The sequence below is a fragment of the Tauraco erythrolophus genome, chromosome 9 (genome assembly GCF_009769465.1).
Source record: "Tauraco erythrolophus isolate bTauEry1 chromosome 9, bTauEry1.pri, whole genome shotgun sequence".
Classification (NCBI taxonomy): Eukaryota; Metazoa; Chordata; class Aves; order Musophagiformes; family Musophagidae; genus Tauraco; species Tauraco erythrolophus.
The window spans coordinates 6555422-6573992 of record NC_141473.1 but is presented as its reverse complement, the minus strand read 5'-3'; the positions used below and the strand labels follow the sequence as shown (position 1 = coordinate 6573992).

The following is an 18571-nucleotide window of genomic DNA, read 5'->3' as shown; positions in this document are numbered from 1 at the left end:
CACTGCATCACTGGTAATGTAGAAAGTAAGATATGTTTTGCATGAGTACATGAGTATCACCAGTTCTCCAGTCAAGGCTTTTTAAAAAGTTGTGTGGAGATTTGATAAGTTAGTCTTGGTCTTCCCTAAGTACAATAAAGATGTATGTCATGCTGGAACCTTGTCATGGATACGATCAAATCACTTCTTTATACCACAACACAAGCACTATTATGCTGCTGCTGAGTGCAACGTGCCCTGGCTCATGGAACAACAGTACACAGCTCTGGATACTGCAGTCAGGGCTTCCTTCAGCTGCAGCTGCTGGCTGGCTGGAAGCTCTGATCCTCCAGAACTCAGCCCTTTGAGAATTATGGCACAAACTTATTCCACAATAGAGCCTACCACTGCTGTGTCTGAAGGGCTCTGGGTTAGTTTTTCTTACTACTAAAGGAAATAAGTTTACGCAACTTCAGTATTAAAGTTTAATATCAAACAATTTGTCTTTGTTACCAATTTTCAATTACAAAAGAGGCTCCAAAAAAATTTCATAAAATATGTTTAACTGGCTGAACAGAGTTAAGCGTGTTCAGGCTGCAAGGGTAGAGATGCGTAACTTTTTTGTATAAATTATCTACAAAAACTGGTATAAACAATATTCCAATCTTAGTACAGGTTCCCTCTAGGATTAGACAAATTTTCACAGCGACATCCACCAAATATTAAAGTTCGTTGCCATTAACACACTTTTGCTGCTGGAGTCTGGCTTTACGTAACGCCTCCAGTTGCTTGGCTCTCAGCCACCTCTCTCTTGACAGCGTTGTCTGCCCAGCACTGAGAGACAGGAACCTGGAAGAGCAGAAACAGCCATTAAACAAGAGCTGCGCCAGGTTTGATAAGCTGATTCAGTACAAAACTGATTCTTTCAGTATCTTAAGAAGTAGGAAGCATGGGAAGAAAGCAGGAGGAGGAAATACTTTGCCTAACTAGGAATCTGTGCCAAGAGGAGCAAAGGAAGAGGCGATTCCACCTTTTGATGGCTAGCCGGCCTCGTGCAGCGACAGCCAAACTGCAGGCTGTGAGCACTGACGGCGCTTGGTTACCAGCTTGCTAGGAAGGCCTCAGTTGGGACAACCAGCGCTACCCACCTTGCCACAAGCAGCGTTCTGTGCAGATCATCAGCTGTTATGCTCTCGGGGTCATTCTTGCGCATTTCTACAAAGTCTTCTTCTACCGCCTGGGAACAATACAGCATGTAATTAAGTGGGGAAAGAAAAAAAAAAAAATCTTCACTACAAGATAAGCTTTTAAGGAGCTAAACACCGTAAGGACTACCGAGAAACATTTCAACCTGTTCCTGTCAAGAAGCCAGCCTGAGTGAAAGTAAGCTAATTCTCTCTCAAATCTGGAAAGAATTTGCTTTTAAAAGGGGTTTTAGAAAGCAGAGTACGTGTAAAGTACACACTGAAATACTCAAAGAGTATAAATCCTTGAAGGCACATTCAGGACAAGAAAACGCTTGTCTGGTTTTTAGAAAACTTCAAGGAAAATCACTGTCAAGGAGAGCAATGGGAGAGGACAATAACTTTCTATTAAGGTGCTTCCTGTCTGAACGTACAGTTGAAAACATATTAGTGACGTCTTCCATACCTTGGTCACTTCGTCAGATATACTGTAGTCCAGCAGCCTCAATAAACTGAGATAAATTCGGAACTTGTTCAGCACAGAAGGGAGCACTGCTGTTAGAAGGCTGTTGATATACTCTTCCATATTTGGGGGAATTATCTGTGGTTGTAAGTGGACTTGGCAATCTGACTGAAAAAGAAAATTACATAGCATCTCTTTCCACATCCTATTTTCTTCTATTCCAAGACTAATTTAATCTCTAAAGCAACAGAAGTCACTGTTTCCCAGAATTAAAATAAGACAATTCATTCTTTAAATATTTAACTGTTCCCTTTTTGGAAACCAGCATGAAGTCCTTGTTCAAGCAGGAATCTGCTTCACTTGGAGGCAAAGGAGCAAATGCTCAGTCCATACAGCTGGAATGCAAGAGATCAGATGTTTGTAAGGTCAGGCTGCTCCGCTTTTCTAGGGTCAGTGCCAGATCTGTTGCTCTTTACTCATGTGCCCATCACCTCAGCAACTCCTGTGCTGCACCGAGGCTGTGAGAACAGCGGTGTATCCGCAGGCGTCACCCAGTGCTGTGGGCTGGAGAGGGGCTTTTGGCAAGGGCGTGTGGTGACAGGACAAGGGGCAATGGCTTTAAACCAAAAAGGGAGATTTAGATTAGAGATAAAGATGACATTTTTTACAATGAGGGTGGTGAGGCACTGGAACAGGTTGCCCAGAGAAGATGTGGATGCTCCATCCCTGGGAGTGTTCAAGGCCAGGTTGGATGGGGCTTTGAGCAACCTGGTGTAGTGGAGGGTGTCCCTGCCCATGGCAGGGGGGTTGGAACTTGAGGAATTTTAAGATCCCTTCCAACCCTAACTGTTCTATGATTTTATGATCCCTGTTAATAACTCCAGTCACGGCATTGCTATCCCTGTAATGTTTAGCCAAGCAGGAAGGAAGGTCAATCTCTTGGTTTTCCTTTGAACGGGTTCTTGGCCTGGCAGCAGCCATGAGTGAGAACTAATGCCAGTATCATAGCCACCCCTGGTCACAAGAGAGTTTTCCTGACTTCACTTGCCTCTGGAATCACATGCTTAAAGTAAGTAGCTGCCAACTGCAATTTTTTCCCAAATTCAGGAACACCTTGCCATACCGGTAGGAGCGATCGGCCCTCTGAAGTGATAAGAACATTAATATTGCATGGGAATTCCATCTGGTGGTAATTGAAGTCATAATCCACCTTCTGCCAAGTTATCAGATTACCCAGTGCCGTCACATTATGTACACCTAGAAAAGCAAGAACAAATTCTGACAACTGGACCTAAACAAATGCCAGACCTGCTTTTTTTTTTTTCCCCAATCTGTTTTTGATGAGCACCTGGTAGAAAAATTCTTGCGAGCATCCTGTTTCTTCTTGTGTCTATGGTGTCTTCCATATACAGACAACCATTTCTTAAGACCAAAATTAAGAATTCCTGAAGGATTTCAAGGCTGAACTTTATCTGGCCTAGTATATGTGTTAATAGCTGATGTTTTCATTGGTCCTACAAAGCCACGTAACTATTTACAGAGAAAAAATGTTTCCTCAGAAGAGGACACCACCCGTTATCTGACAGAAAGTGTAATTCAACAGTTTAGGGCGTGTGTGGCAGACGCCTTGCTGGATAAAGAACACGTTAGGTGGGACAGCAAGAGCAGAATGGCTGAAAAACATACTCATCATTTGGCCAAATTGTTACAGAAGTCGCTTGCCCTACCTGGAACTGAAGTTATTTGAAATCTAGAAAGTTAACAATTGACAAACGAACTGGTTAACTCTTGGAATTGTATGTATCTTGACATGTACCTGACAATTCGAGTTTCTCTTCAGCAGAATTACTGCATCAAATGACACATCTACTGGTTTGCCTTTAACAAAGCAACGTTAATTCACTATACTGTAAATAAAGGCAAATTTAATGTTATAGTTTACTTCTGAGACATTTTCCCCTTTGAAATCTCCAAGCTGTAACGTTCAAGAGTTCCAAACCAACTACTAGATCTGAAGATACTTATGCTTCAAGCGTAAGGCAGCAGCACATGCTTCCCTCACTTCTGCATTCACCATCACGGGAAAGTGAAAGGTCATTCTAACGAATCAGAGGTATTTTGGTCTAAAGAATTATTCAAATTAGCAGCCTTTTCCACTAAGGGAAAAAGATGCTGTCCAGAGCTCTCCACAATGCAAACAAAGCTGTACTAAACAAGGAACCATCTTAGTGTTTGTGGTCTGGGATAGAGATTTTGACTGAATACAAGTATTTCTGAGCAAAACACCAGAAACTTCCAGAAAGTAAAATAGGGGGAAAAAAAAAAAAAACCAATAAAAACCCAAGTGATCAAGCTGTAAGTTGTCCAAGAAGACTGCAGACTAGCAGGAAGCTAGCTCAAGCAATGAAATAGGATATGGAAACCATGAACAGTTTTGTACTAGAAAGCTAGCCCTGGGACACAATTAGCATCACTATCTTACCGACTTTTAACCTTCCAGGTTTACCTGTTGTGTCAAGCTGTCCCTGCTCAAGCTGAGTCTCATCCACTACAAGGGAAGTGTTGCTGGCAAGCTGCAACACTCCACTGACTAAGCGATTGGCGGTGTAGTCTTTGTGTGGGATAAATCGTGACTGGTTCATGTTTTCAATGGTCATTTGCAGGCAGTAGGACTGCAATGAGAAAAGAAACACTCAGCAAATTTCCTCTTCTCCAGCTTCCCTAGTGAAAACTACTTCCTTTAGCAAGAGCTGTAACTCTGAACCTCCATAGTAAGTAAAACAAAACTTGTTACCACAATATAGAACACACTTTTTATCTCAAATGTTCAAATGCTAAATACCTAAAAAAAAATTTCTCAAAGGAAACTAATGCTGTTAAGAACTCCTGTCACCTGTATTGCACACCTAGGATGAGCAAACAAACAACAAATGATTTATTGCAGTAATACAGTTAGTAGGATCCCAAATTTAATTGCTATGAATTTTCTGCAGAACAGCATCCACAAATTTTGGGATAAACAGTAATAAGATGATAATTAAATGACCTAAATGTCTAAACATATCAATCCAGAAAGACAAAATAAAATATGCAGCATCTGTCAGTTTAACACCTATGGGGATATGATTTTATTCCATACTCATCCTAGATGACTAGGTAAATAGAGACTTCAACTGACAGGAAAGCTGTTTATCTCCATTTTTATCTGCTCTCTACAAGGGTAGCAGGAGCCTTTATTTAAGAAGCCTGCCTTTAACAAAAGTGTTATTTGTTTGGTTGGAACAGTTAGTCCAACATCTGCCATGAGAAATGTTAAAGCACTATAATGCCATCATCCTTACTGCTGGAACAAGCTGCTGAATGATGCGGTATATGTGCTCTGTGAAGATGCTGTTTCTTGGACATCCGCTCAAGTTGACTGTGAATTTTCCCAGAGGAAGCACATCTCGTCTTGCATAACTAAACAAAAAATAACACAGGTCAGGCAAGCACCTGATTAACACGGTGAACACAGCTCTCAATCAGTTTGAGCGTTGTGCAGTGTTCTCTGATAGCCAGCAGAATGTCAATGCTAATACCTACAAAAACAGCAGCCATGTTTTCTTCCTCCTCCAGAGTCCCAGGAGCTAAGTTAGCCCAAAGGCTGCTGTGGAAGGCTCTGCAGCATTGAGCAAAAAGCTTGAGATCTTGCAATGTGCCTTCTAGACGTTCTGTTCTCCTTGTGCTCTATTGTTACTCAGTAAACATACTTCTTCATCCTTTTCCTTTCTCATTGTCCAATCTCAATTTCCCTGCTTATCATGCTTGTTCATTTCCTTTACCCGCCCTCAGCTTTCCTCTCCCTCTTCTTACTGTGTATCTTCTCCCTATTCTTGACAAATTTCAACTTTTTTGTGATATCAGCCAAGAGAGAAAACACTTTCTAGTCTAAGTGTTAGAGCATTCACAGTCCCTCCAGAAAGAACAAAGTGTGCACAGAATAAAAAAGAAAACCAAACAAAACCTGCATACTCATACTGAAGTACTCACACTGACGTGGGGACACGGGTTCAGGGCACACCATAAACTCAAACCCATCATAAATCTTGTCAGCTCATGATTATGCAGTCATGGCATTATGACTGGATCTATGCTCATACCACCTGCCTCACTGAGGCTGAGAAACATCTTACTGCTTTTCACACGTCAGTTGCAAGTATGAGAAAGGTAAGATGCTGAGTCCAGTCACAGCTCTGCAAACACTTCTGTTAAGCAAGTAGGTGGTGTATTATTCACTTCGTAGCAGAATGGAATTTTTGAAAACAAGCAGTTTATTTACCAAGAAATGATTATTTTTTTTAAAGCAATTGGAATCCATTTTCATTTTGAAAATTGACTAAAACCAACTTTGAGCCTAACAACTATGCTTAATCAATCAAAACATATTGTCTGAAGTTTCACACCTGAAACTTTAATGAGTCAAAGGATGCTGCTCTTTCATCCAGTGACAGTTTAAACCAGCATAAGAGAACGTTAAGAAAACCCACTTCAATCAGCCATGAAGACCGATCACAACGCATGTTCAGCTACAGCACCAGCTCAGCTGGTAACCTTCTATCACATGCTAAGTGAGGGTCACTTGAACTTCCCATTAAACATACGTCTACATTTAATTAAACAAATTTCCAGAATGGACCTTTCAGTATCTTTTAATACCTAAACAACAATTACTACAGTTAGTAAATGCTGTCTTTGAGAAGTCAGTGCATGTCCTGTTCAATAAAAGAAGCTAGAGATAAAAAGATGGTTTTCCTATCTCTGTTTAGTATCTTGGAGATTCTGTCCAACTCTCAAAGAAACACAGAAAGGATACACTGCCACAAAACTGGCGTTTTAACAAAACTTACTGTGATTTCAGACAATGAAATCTCTTTACTGTGTCCATTATGACAGGACAACTGCTGCTGAACAAAATACTACTGGAATGAGTACTATTTAAGCTATTTCTGCCATTTATTCGCAGAGTGTTGAAGAACCCTGTAAAAGGAGATTTCTTTTAAAATATGATGAATACATAAATTCTCAAACTATCTAAATACTTACACTGTGGAGATGAGATGCAATATAAGGTACTCAGCAGCCAAACTGTCTCCCAAGAGGGCGTGGGTGAGGAACCCAAGCAACTCTGCTCTCACTGGTGACAGCTCGGACATGAAATTAGAAACAACTGACAAAAGAGCAGAAGACAGCAAATGTCAGAAAACATGCTGTTCCTCACCCTCTTCTCTCTATATAAACCTTACTTTCCATTACAGTTTGATGAAGAAAAATGGTTACTCCAAAGCAGTCTAGGAAAAACAAACAAGCATTCTCTGGTTTTCCAACTGAGTAATCACTGGCTTTGCATAAATTTCTAAAATTGATAGCCTATCTGTACTATATTAAAGGCAGAAAAAAACCCGTTTACATGTAGTACAGCTCAGGACAGCAAACACAAGGCATGCAAGGAAGAAAATTATAAATATCAATTAGAGGTTTGCATGCAATAATTCAATGATAAAAAAGTAATAGTCAAATAGGCCACAAGGAATAGCAGTTCTTAAAACCAGAACTGTCCTATCTTCTTCACAGCATTGTGATTCTTCATGCTGTCACTATGTTTCTTATTTTCACTGTCATAGTAAATTGGCAATGTAATTTTCCAGCAATTCATTATTCCATTTGAAAACAAATAAAATCTTGTGGCTGAACAACTTGGTAAAACCCTTGGGCACGTAGAATGCAAAACCAAGTTTCATACAAATCATGTTTATTTCAGAAAAATAAACATATAAGCATGACAAACACAAGCACGTGCATCTTGTCCAGTTCTGCAGTGTTGAATGGTCCCCTCCATTTAACAAGATTTAAATCCAAACCCTGCCATCAATGCGTTTGTCTCTGAGCAAAGTAGTATTTGTTCACCCAGACCAGGAAACTGCACGTTTACGTGTACACAGAGAAGTCAAGTTCAGATACTCACAGGTTTTACTCTCCTCTTCATTAAGGCAGGCAGGCAGTAAGGGGTTAATGTGTTGTAATTTCTGTGCCAAAATCACATGGATTCTGGGGACTAATGAGGCTGGAGGACTGTGTACTCTCTGTTCTTCTGCTGTGTCCATACACTCCATAGGATCGAGGGCTGAGCTGTCCCTAGGAAAGGGCACAGCCCAACGGAACTTAGAAGCATTCCACACAAACTTCCCTCCATCTGACTGTGAGTGGCTGGAAGCAGGCCACAGAGCACGTTGGAACAAACAACATCCGCTCCCAGCTCCTGGTAACTCCTCCCATAATCAAACTACCTTCTTCATGATTTTTATAAACACTAAATCACAATTAAATAGCAATATAGAAATGCCAAAGCATGCTTGACCAAAAAAATGTGGATTCTATTATTTGCAGAAAGTAATCAAATCTTACTTTTCTGAAAAAAAAAAACCAACCCCCAAACCAAACCTCATTTATTATTTGCTGCACCATTTAATAAGATGTAGCTTTAAATAAAATGTTACACACTGTTCTGTCCAGCATGTACTGAATGAAGTCTAAACAGTAACTTTTAAGAAAATAATGTAATGATTTATTACACTTGTCTGTGTATGCACATGTGAGATTTTCATATTCCAACAGGTTCCAGAGCCTGACAACAAAATCTTCTGGACAGTCACACTCGCTGAGTAAAAAAAAAAAAAAAAAAAAAACAAAACCAAAAAAACCCCCGAGTAAATAAATCCTAATGTACCTCAGCTCAAACTTTACAGTATCACCTCTTAAACTGAAAGTTCAAATATCTAAGCTTTGCTCTCCCTGCTGATGCCTTACAAAATTCTTTCCAGGTGCTTTTCATTTGTTATGTAGAAACTAAAATCCCTGAAGTGACTATATCAGATGATAGTAAAGTTTAGTGCAAATTTAATCAACTTTTACTGGTTTTAAAAGCTGAAAGACTTCATAACTTCAAAGTCTCTTCTGCAGTCCACCAACAGACTATCTACTCTTTCCATTAGAAGAAACTTCTTTTGTTTGCACTCAAAATGTTGCTAGATGCCATCGTTTTGTCTATTTGTGATAGAATGACACGCAGGGCAAAAAAAACAACCTAAGACAGACCAACTGAGCTGTCAGTCTGGGATCAGCTGCCAGAGATATGATAACCAGAAGCAGCTGACCAGGCTGAGTAAACTTGGAAGAAGTTGGCACTATAAAGAATTCAAACCACACTCTCCATATTGTACTTATCAGAAAAAACAAGTCACCAAGAGAAATAATCTAAAGTGCCATAGTTCCAGACCAGCAGTACCTCGGTCAACAGTTTTATTTTAAAAATTGACTTCTTGCATCCTTCTCAATTAGTTTGTATTTTGTCGAGCAAGTAATTGCAAAACAGTAGGTGAAAACGGAAGTTTCTATCAGTGGTGTAATGTGATGATAAAATGATCTTAAGAAAAAAAAACCACAACCCAATTTTTACTCACTTTGGTCACTTTCATGCTCCATGCAGACATGTAAACTTTTTTTTTTAATATTCTTCAGAATTGTTTATGGTCACAACTTTCATGGACTTAGAAATTATTTCAAAAGGACGTTTTATAATTTTAAAGCTTATACGAAAGCTTTGTTCACTCTTCACTCACTCAGTGAAATTTTAATAGGCATGAAAGAGTAAAAAACATTTAGCTATAGAGCACTTTCTGCTTTATAGACTGTGTAACAACCTAAAAACACATGTGTAGTGATAGGACAAGGGGCAATGGCTTTAAACTGAAAAAGGGGAGATTTAGATTAGATATAAGGAAGAAATTTTTGACATTGAGGGTGATGAAGCACTGGAACAGGTTGCCCAGAGAAGTTGTGGATGCCTCAGCCCTGGAAGTGTTCAAGGCCAGGCTGGATGAGGCTTTGGGCAATCTGGTGTAGTGGAGGGTTTCCCTGCCCATGGCAGGGGGTTTGGAACCAGATGATGTCTGAGGTCGCTTCCAACCCAAACCGTTCTGTGATCTCTGTGTATTCAAGGGTAAGAACTTATGAGAGTGTATTGGACTTCAGTTTACAGGACAGTGGATCTAACGCTTTCCACATCAAGGTTTTTTTTTTTTTAAACAACAAAATTCACCTCCCTAAGCATCACTGTTATGTATTTACACATTTCCCTCTCTGTATTAAGGAGACAGCCAAAATAGTTTGCTCATTGAAATAAAGAATTCCTTCATTTCAGGATCGCGCATCAGGGGAGACTTACCTCTCTTCGTTGTTTACTATGCTCAGCACGGGATCCACAGACAAAATACCATATACCTCCAGAACATCATTGACTTTGAAGCTATCCCAGCTCTCATAGACCTGCCACAAAGAGAAAATCATAAATTGCAGAGGCAGATTGGCCAGATGTAGGACTGCACACGAACACAGATAAAAGGAGAAACGTCAGGAGACTCAACTGTAGATTGAGAAGAGTCTGTGTGAAGAGGTTCCTTCTAGTCCTCAGAGCATCAGTAAGCTTACATCATAAAAACCAGTTTCTGTGACTGCATGTTTTTTCCCCATTGGCATTCTTTTGCAACACAAACGTAAACAACTGTATTCTAATCTGATTTAACAAGATTTGCTGAATAAGAGAGCATTCAACATTAACAGCACAGAAATTGTGTGCTGGACATTTCATAGTCAATATAGGATAACAGTGAAACGATTTCAAATATAATACAAAAATGGGTAGTGTAGCGTTTTGCTTGTCCCAATTTTTTTTTCCTTGAGAGGATGAATCCTAAAAGCAAAATACCAGGAGTCAGCAACACCCATAAGCATTTGGTAAGGGATTTTTTCGTTTTATTAAGTGTAGCGAGGATGCACAAGCTCTAATAAATGCTGTTGCGGGAGTTCAGCAATTCCCAAACAGTGGTAGTGAAGACAAACAATGGAATTATCTGTAGAAACAAAACTCTGGACTCAAAAGACAGTTTCCCTGCCTATAAACTAATGCAAGACCAACTACTTCCGCTCTGACTTAGGATTCTATCTGCCTCGCTGAGGCCACAGCCATGCTTACCATCTCTCCACTTTTCTTACCTTTACAAGACATGCTGGTCCCTTCTCTCCTGGCAACGGAAAATTTAAGTCAAGTGGCGGGGAGCAGTTGGGAGCAATGAGATGATGACCTGCAGAAGCTTCTGTTTCTAATCTCTTTGGCTCCACACATCCATGGATATCACCTCCGCTGCCTGAAAAAAAAAGGAGTCATAGGCTCTTTAAACAGAGATGCAAAAGTGAACAACTTTCTTCAGTGAGGAACACAGAATTAAACTAATTTAACAAGATGTTTGAGACAAAAATATTTAATAAAGCAATGTATTTGACACAAGATACTCTTACTCAGAATAGAAAAGTCTCACAAATGTGTATTTCATATCATCAAGATAAGCATGAACATGAGTACTGGTAAAGATCTATGTGTCTTAGAAACGCAAACATGGCCAGCAAATCTGATTTTTAAAATGTAATGCTTAAACGAGTTTCTTCTAAATGCAGTAGGGCTGCGAAGGTAATATTTTCCTGCACCTCATGGTCAAAACACTAGATAGTTCTTAAAGGTAAGAGTATGCATCAACAAAACAGTTTACATTAAAAATCTCTGTAGATTTTCAGTGATAAAGCTATAAACATCTATTCAATAACTGATCAGTCCGAGTATGAAGACAAAACAGTCTAAGATACCTAATAAAACATTTGCAAACTGGTAAGAATGCAAAAAGAAAAGCCTGATTTCAGATAATGAACCTGATAGACATGTAACACCATAAAAAAGAAAGCAATAGCTTTTAAATTTTTTTTTTGCTTTAACAGGACTGACAATTTTAAGCTGACCACTTTCTCTTGTTCAAAAGAAAACCTGCCAAAATCTCCAAGAAAACTCCCATGCCAGTGGCATCTCCACAGAAGAGCGTTAAACCAACTAGTTGACAGACTGATTACCACATAAGCAAGAACTGCACGCCATCTGAACACTGCTAGTGTTGGAAACATCCTTCTCTTAAAAGGTTTAGTAGCTTTCCTCAGGATGCTACAGGTGTCTGGTATTAACGTGGTTCCCTTACGCAGCTGGATTCGTAAATCTCACGTTAAAAAAAAGGTAAGGCTGGAAGACATTTTTTAGTGATATACTACTGCTTGTAGCTAAGCAGCACCTAACTGACATGTAGCTCAGCTTCAGTTTACACACTGACATCCACACAGAGTGTGGGAGAGGCAGGATTACAAGATTTCCCCCAGATGATCATAAAATCTGCAATAGAGTGAGAAATTGAACAAGAACTCCTGAGTTTCATCCTGCTGCTACAAATAGTTTATATGCTGTTACACAAAAAAGGCAATACACAAGTGCTGCTGTGAAAACATGAATTTTCAGAATTGACTCTAGAAGGAAATATCAAGTCATACAATATACACACAACATGCTACACCATAGGCTCTCCCACACCATTCCAATTTAAACCACTGATGACTTCAACAAAACCACCAAATCAGTTACGAGGGCTGTATCAACACTCCTGATTCAGACAATTGTAAATATTTTAATTTTTGAAAATGAAATTTCTGCAAATTCTAGAAAGGTACCACAATAACTATTAATCAACAACAACTATTACCCATATGTTGTTCTTTCTGTTTAGATGGGTGTAGATCCATATCCTCATCTTCCTCATAGCTCCTCTTGTGGCGACTTGGTGTGTAGGATGTTGAAGGACTAACTCGAGCTTGGCTTGCGCTAATATATGCGTAAAATTGAGGATTAAGGACAACCACAGGCTTGATTGAGAAAATTCAGGCAAAGTTAGTTTTTTTTTCTTTTTTTTTTTTTAAACAAAATGCTATTATCCTATTTTGAGCAAGACATTAAAATAATGATTTAAATTGTTATCTAGACATCACCTCTTAAGATACACACATAACCTGCTGAAGAATTGTACAGCACTCATTGCTCTGCTGAAAACAGAAGCTAAAACCCACTGAGTACTACTCTACTATCCATCTCTAACAAAGGGGGTTTATTTACGCCTAGAGAACATGCTTGTGGTCAGACACAACTCCAAATCTAAAGAACTTTTTCCCTCCTGCATCTCAACCCTAAAGAACAGATATTATAATGTTTAAAGATGTGCTATATGATACAGTAATTATCTTTATTTTAAAAAGAAACACACACAAAACACTTACATAATTGTAAGATACTGGCAATACCACACTTGTAAATGAATTTTGAAAAAGCCAACACATTTTTCCTTTTCTTAGCGTGATGGATAAATACTGAAATCACATTCAGTATTTTCATAATAGTCTGGATCACTTTAAATTTCCATATTTTGCTGTAAGCTTCATTCAAAGACTAACTCTTATCAGTCATTTTGTTACAAAAATTGTGTTAGCTTAAAATTGCATTGGCATTCTGTGTCAAAGACAAGTAGCAGTTTTCTTAAATTCGGTACTCAAAACATGAAATATCAAATTATTACAGATTTACCATCAAATTCTTATCTTTTTACAAAATGCAACGTATCTTGTTTTCTAGACCTTTCTCCCACTCCCTTGGAGAAGAGGATATAAAATTCCAAAAAGGTGTTAAAAGAAGCATCCTGTATCCATTCCACTCAGACAATTCAACTTCTGTTCACTAGGAGAAACTAAAGATGATTTGTCTCCCCAAAACATTTCCTGTACTCATTGAGAAAATTACGTACTGTGATCAAACTTTTAAAACCACAATACTTCCAATTTTCCAGGAATTATTCTCTTACTATTTTAGCTACAGGTGTTCTTATAGGTTCTTGTAAGAGACTCTCACTACATAACAATGTCCTGATTTAATTGGAAAATGCCAACGAAACACCCATGGCTCAGCTGAAATTTCTCATTTTCTAAACATCTGCAAATAGAAATTAACAGAAACTTTCAAGACCCTCCTGAGCAGACAGGAAAATCTCAATGCTCCTAAATTCATTTTCATCCTCTTTGTGCATAGAGCACACCACCAATTTTTGCTTTTTACTTTTTCTACACCTACCACCTCTCCTGATTCGCTCAAATAAAAGAAACTTTAAATAAACTTATTCCCTTAAATCTAACGCATCAGTTGGCAATCACTGTTTGGATAACAGGACACTAGCCAGGTCAAAAAAGATATTTCTTTCACCCACGCTGATTCGCCAGGCACTGGAACGCAGTAGAAAGTCTGTCTCTCCGAGGTGACTGTTTGTGAGGAGTTCAAATCAATTTCCTGCTGAGGCTAGAATACCAACAGAAATTTTGTTAAAGATCTGATCAGAGTTTTCTTTGTTTGTTTTTTTTTTTTGTTTTGTTTTGTTTTTAAACTAATCCCACAGATTCAGTTACTCAGCCAGAAGTTACAACAAACGAGGCTACATACTCATGGAACAGTGAATCCAACCAGTCTATACCTGTAATGTTTTGAATCTAAGCACCATGTGACCAAAAGTGAATTGTTTTCCATAGCAGAAATTTTCAAGATCAAGAGCAGTTCCTCCTCAAGCAAAACAAATTCTAACTACAACAGGCTGGAAGCCTGCTGAACTTAGAATGCCCATAAGCAGTTAAGAATACTGTTTTCCAAAACTGAGATTAATTTTGTATTTTACGAGCAGTACCTCCAGGAATGCACTGGCAAGTACCAAATAAGCTACACTGCATTTATAAACTGCATCTTTCTGTCTAATTTTCATTTCAAAATTTGTGTAACTTGTACAACTTACCCCACATTCCGCCACATCTCTGTATTTACCAAAATGCAAAACCTGTCAAGAAGGAAAAGGCAATGCAGTCATTCTGTTTCTGACAGCATCCTGAATATGAATTACTTACATCAAAATCATTCTAGTCTGAAGCCCTTCCAAGACATACTGCTGAAGCTTTCACTACTTTAGTCATTTTTATTCCCCAACAAAAAGCTAAGAAGTGACGTGACGTCATTCGAGTCTGTCGTGGTTTAGGTCTGAATCTGTTGCAACGTCTCCTGAATATATGTTTAATTATCTGTCGTTATCGCCACGTTGGGCGCCACAAAGGACGTCGTGGTTTAGGCCACTCCGGCAACTAAACTCCTCACAGCCGCTCGCTCACCCTCCCCCCCCCCGGGGATGGGGAAGGGAATTAAAGGAGAAAAGGGAGAGACGCTTGTGAGATAATAACAATTTAATACTACTGCTACTAATATATGAATATATACATATATGTGCAATGACAAATATATACGAACGAGTGATGCACGGTGTAATTGCTCACCACCCCTCGACCAAGGCCCATCTCATCCTGAACTAATGATCCCAAAACAGATAAATCCCGATACCGCAATCCCGGGAGAGCGAGAGGCCCGAAAATAGAGAGCGAGACAGAGAGAGCACTCTGAGAGTGACAGTCCCAGAAGAGCAAAGGCCCTTCTTTCCGACTGTCCCTCACTTTTATACTGGGCATGATGCTGCATGATACGGAATACTAATTGGCCAGTTTGGCCCTCAATCCTCAGCCTAAGCACAAATCATAAGGAGAGTTGTGGACCCTCCATCCCAGCTACGCTCCCCCCTATCCTCTTGTGCTCCTGCACACTGGCAAGAACACGGCAGCTGTAAAGTCCTTGAGGCCTCAGTGCCAACTATAAACATCAGTGCACTGTCAGCGTTCTTCTCAGAGACCAAAACACGGAGCTCTTCTGGCTGCTGAAAAGAAGAGCTGACTCTGTCCCAGCTGAAACCAGGACAGGGTCATATAAACAGAGTTCTATTAGACAGTGCCCAGACTCCATAGGTTTAATTTAGAAACCAGAGGAAATACGAAGACTAGAATGGAGAAAATGCTAAACACTAAAACAATAGATCAGTATTTCACTTACACGTGCGTTTGTGTTTGGGTCAACTGTTTCATACACTCCCATGTAAAACTCAGGATCAAACATATCTTGAACCATGCAGCGAAATTTTACTAAGCTGTTTGGCTTTAGGTAATGTACAGGAACATCATTCAGTGATGGAACCTATAAAAAAAAGAACTTATTCTAAACAACCAGTATATAACATTCAAAAATCCAGTACCTCCCAGTATTTGCTTATTTGCCTTGAGCCCTGTATTGCTGTTGACACAATCAATTGCCTCACAATTCAGTGCCTCATCAGGTAATAGAATATTTTCTGTTTCAGAACAGAAACAGAGTGTATAGATGCCAACACCAGAAGTTTCTGCAATAGTTATTACAGCTAACAGTTACGATTATCAGACATTCAATAGTTCCCAAATTCTTCCAGTTCCAAAGCCACTAGTCCCATTTATTTCTCAATCCTGATGCTGGACTATAAAGAAATGCATTTTGGTCATTGAAACGGTATGAAAACTACGACGACATTTGAAACTAACTCTTAAACTGGGAATTATTGCAGCTGCAGTATTCGATATAATTTAATACTTATTTTATTTCCATTTAACAGCACTTTTACCATGGATTATGTACCAGCGGTACCACAGCCATCGTATGCACAATTTCTTACAACAAAAGGACATGGAAAACCTGTATGTTAATTTCCAGTCCACATCAGGGGAGTCTTTTTCATGTATGTTTACATGACAACGAAAAAACAGAAGGGAAAAAAAATAAAAAAATCAATGCCTAGGCATGTGGTGTAACTTGAAATATTGAGACTTGCAACAAGAATAGAGTTTTCTGATTTTGGAGATGAACTCTTTGTTAAAAAACCCACATCCAACATTAAAATACAACAAAAAAACAGAAGCTGCCCTATAGGAAATGGTATTTTAATAAACAAATGTATATTCCCTCATGTTTATGTCATGTAAGAAAATTTGCTTGCGAATCCTTCTAACGCTGTAACTTCAACACAATTTTGCCACCTACACTTCAATTTAAACTGTAACTGAAAACTTAAATACAGAATACTTTCACTGACAGAGGAAGAAAAAAACCAAATGAAGCACTTTCATTTGGGTTTTTTAGCTATAAATAGAACAGATTTGAAATAAAACTTTCTAATCCAATTAGTAGTGTTTAGTAGATGCTGTTTTTGCCAAACTTTTAGAAAAACAATCACCTTTTGAACTCAAGCGTGTATGCTTTATTTTCAAACCCAAAGCAAAGCTTCCTTGCTAAACTGCCAAAATCAGGCGCGATCTAGCCCAATAAGGCACAGTTTTGGCAGAAATTATTTTCTCCTCAAACCTGAAAGCCCAAGCAGCTATTTCTTCAACCCCCACAAAGTCTGCAGCATTATGATAAAATGCTGAAAAGAGAAGGGGGTTTATAAGCAGCAGTTCAGAAATTTGTGGTGTACAAACACCTCCTGCAGGCTCCCAGCAGATGGGGCAGGCACTAACACTTCCAAAAAGGAGAGTATCTGACAGCTTCTGCTGTCTGCTGGATTGTACTACAGTTATGGGTCAAGGCAAAATGGCACGCTGAAGTCAAGTGGATCAGTTTCTCCGGTTTCAGTCAGGATTTTACATCTTTGCTTTACACAAAGATGAAAGCAACTGAGATGTAAGTAACGCATCAGAAAGTCTAGGCCTAGAATTCAGAAGTGTACTTAGCATGAAATGGAACAGCTTCTCAAAAACGCCTGAAAGGTAAAAAGAATGAAACTTCAGAATGGCATAACTCTGAAAGAAGAAAACAGTCTTACCCAGTTAGTAGCATTATTTTCTTTTAATTTCTCTTTGAAGTATTCAGTTACCTTCTTTTCCCAATCGGAGTTCGGAACATTTTGGGCTACAAACGAAACACATTTACGTGCGTATTAGCATCACATAACAGACTTCTATTCAGCATTCTCCTAACACAGTAAACAATTTAAACATTTACTTCGATTCTGGGCAAACAACTGGATTTCAGACTACTTTATGGCTCTTATAATCACACTGACTTCCCATTTTACACTCTTTCAGGCAAACTGAGCCGAACACCGTCACTCCTGGACGCAAGGAAGCGCCCTGAAGCACTGCAATACACCCAGCTAGACGGCGGAGGAGGTGAGGCATCGCTTTCTGCTGTATGTTCGCTGCGGAAATTTTTGTTTCAACGTGGTTTCAGTCCGGATCAAGCCCAGCACTGACACAGCTCCAGCTGACAGCACTGCTAACATCACCACTGATCGGTAATCCACGTAGCCAGTACACACTGTTCCTAAAATCCAAAATATGCTTTGTTTTCCTTTTTTTTTTTTTTTTCTTTTTTTTCCTCTTCTCTCCCTCTAACCGGCCCCCCAGGCCGACGCAGACCTCGCTGCCCGGGCGTGAGGTACCAGCACGGCTCCAGGACAGGACCCTCAGCCGCCGGCGACGGCCGCACGCCCCCTCGGAGGCCTCGGGAACGCGGCTCCCGCCCGCTCCCAGCGGGAAGGAGGAAGCGGCCGCCCGGTCCACCCAGTCCACCCAAGCGCTCCTCAACTCCCCGCTTCCCCGGGCCTCGCCGCTCCGGCAGGGCTCGCCGCTCGCCCGCCGCCACCCCGTGAGGGAAAGCCCCTGCCGGCCGCCGCGCGGTTCCGGGCGCCTTCAGCGCGGCCGTGTGGCTGCGGAGAGGATCCGGCCGCGCCCGGCCCGCACTCACCGAAGATGCCCTGCACGATGCCGAAGGGGTTGTTGAGCCAGTCGGCCACGCACGGCATGGCGAGGGCGAGCCTCGCCGCGGGGGACGAGGGCAGGCAGGGGACTGCCGACACCCTTCACCCGCCAACTCCCGCCCGCAAACCCAGCACAGCGGCTCCCTACTTCCGCCCTCCTCCTCCTCCTCCTCTTCCTGCAGCAATGGCGGCGCCACTAGGGCCGGGCCCGCCTTCTCCTCCTCAGCCTCACGCAGAGACGCCGTGAGGGCGCGGCGGCGCCGCCGCCATTTTAGAAGTGGGCAACGCGGTGAGGGCGG

General features: G+C 40.4%; 1 protein-coding gene across 5 annotated transcripts; it reads right to left on the bottom strand.

The window, feature by feature from the left end:
• Positions 1–290: 290 nt before the first annotated feature.
• Positions 291–18400, bottom strand: MCMBP (minichromosome maintenance complex binding protein). Of its 5 annotated transcripts, none has more exons than XM_086616612.1 (16): positions 18260–18400; positions 17337–17422; positions 15542–15682; positions 14409–14450; positions 13823–13924; positions 12285–12420; positions 10714–10865; positions 9887–9987; positions 7601–7797; positions 6709–6832; positions 4968–5085; positions 4133–4298; positions 2750–2883; positions 1630–1794; positions 1128–1216; positions 291–828 (listed from the first exon to the last, which is right to left on the bottom strand). In XM_086616612.1, the coding sequence occupies exons 1-16, from the start codon at positions 18315–18317 to the stop codon at positions 702–704; spliced, it is 1938 nt and encodes a 645-aa protein (XP_086472738.1). In that variant the 5' UTR covers positions 18318–18400; the 3' UTR covers positions 291–701. The 5 variants fall into 5 exon arrangements, with proteins under 5 accessions (XP_086472738.1, XP_086472736.1, XP_086472739.1 ...); XM_086616610.1 differs by having other exon boundaries at positions 292–828; positions 7628–7797; positions 12291–12409; positions 13800–13924; XM_086616613.1 differs by having other exon boundaries at positions 292–828; positions 7628–7797.
• Positions 18401–18571: the final 171 nt, after the last annotated feature.

What these genes read in the sequence shown, in the direction of transcription:
- MCMBP (XM_086616612.1), bottom strand. Translation starts at nt 18,317, where the DNA reads ATGCCGTGCGTGGCCGACTGGCTCAACAACCCCTTCGGCATCGTGCAG. An exon ending in AATCAGCGTGGGTGAAAGAA is followed by an intron (nt 12,421 to 13,822) that starts ATATCTTTTTTG and finishes CCTCAATTTTAC; the next exon opens with GCATATATTAGCGCAAGCCA. An exon ending in AGAACAACATATGGGTAATA is followed by an intron (nt 10,866 to 12,284) that starts GTTGTTGTTGAT and finishes TTTTTTTTTCAG; the next exon opens with GCAGCGGAGGTGATATCCAT.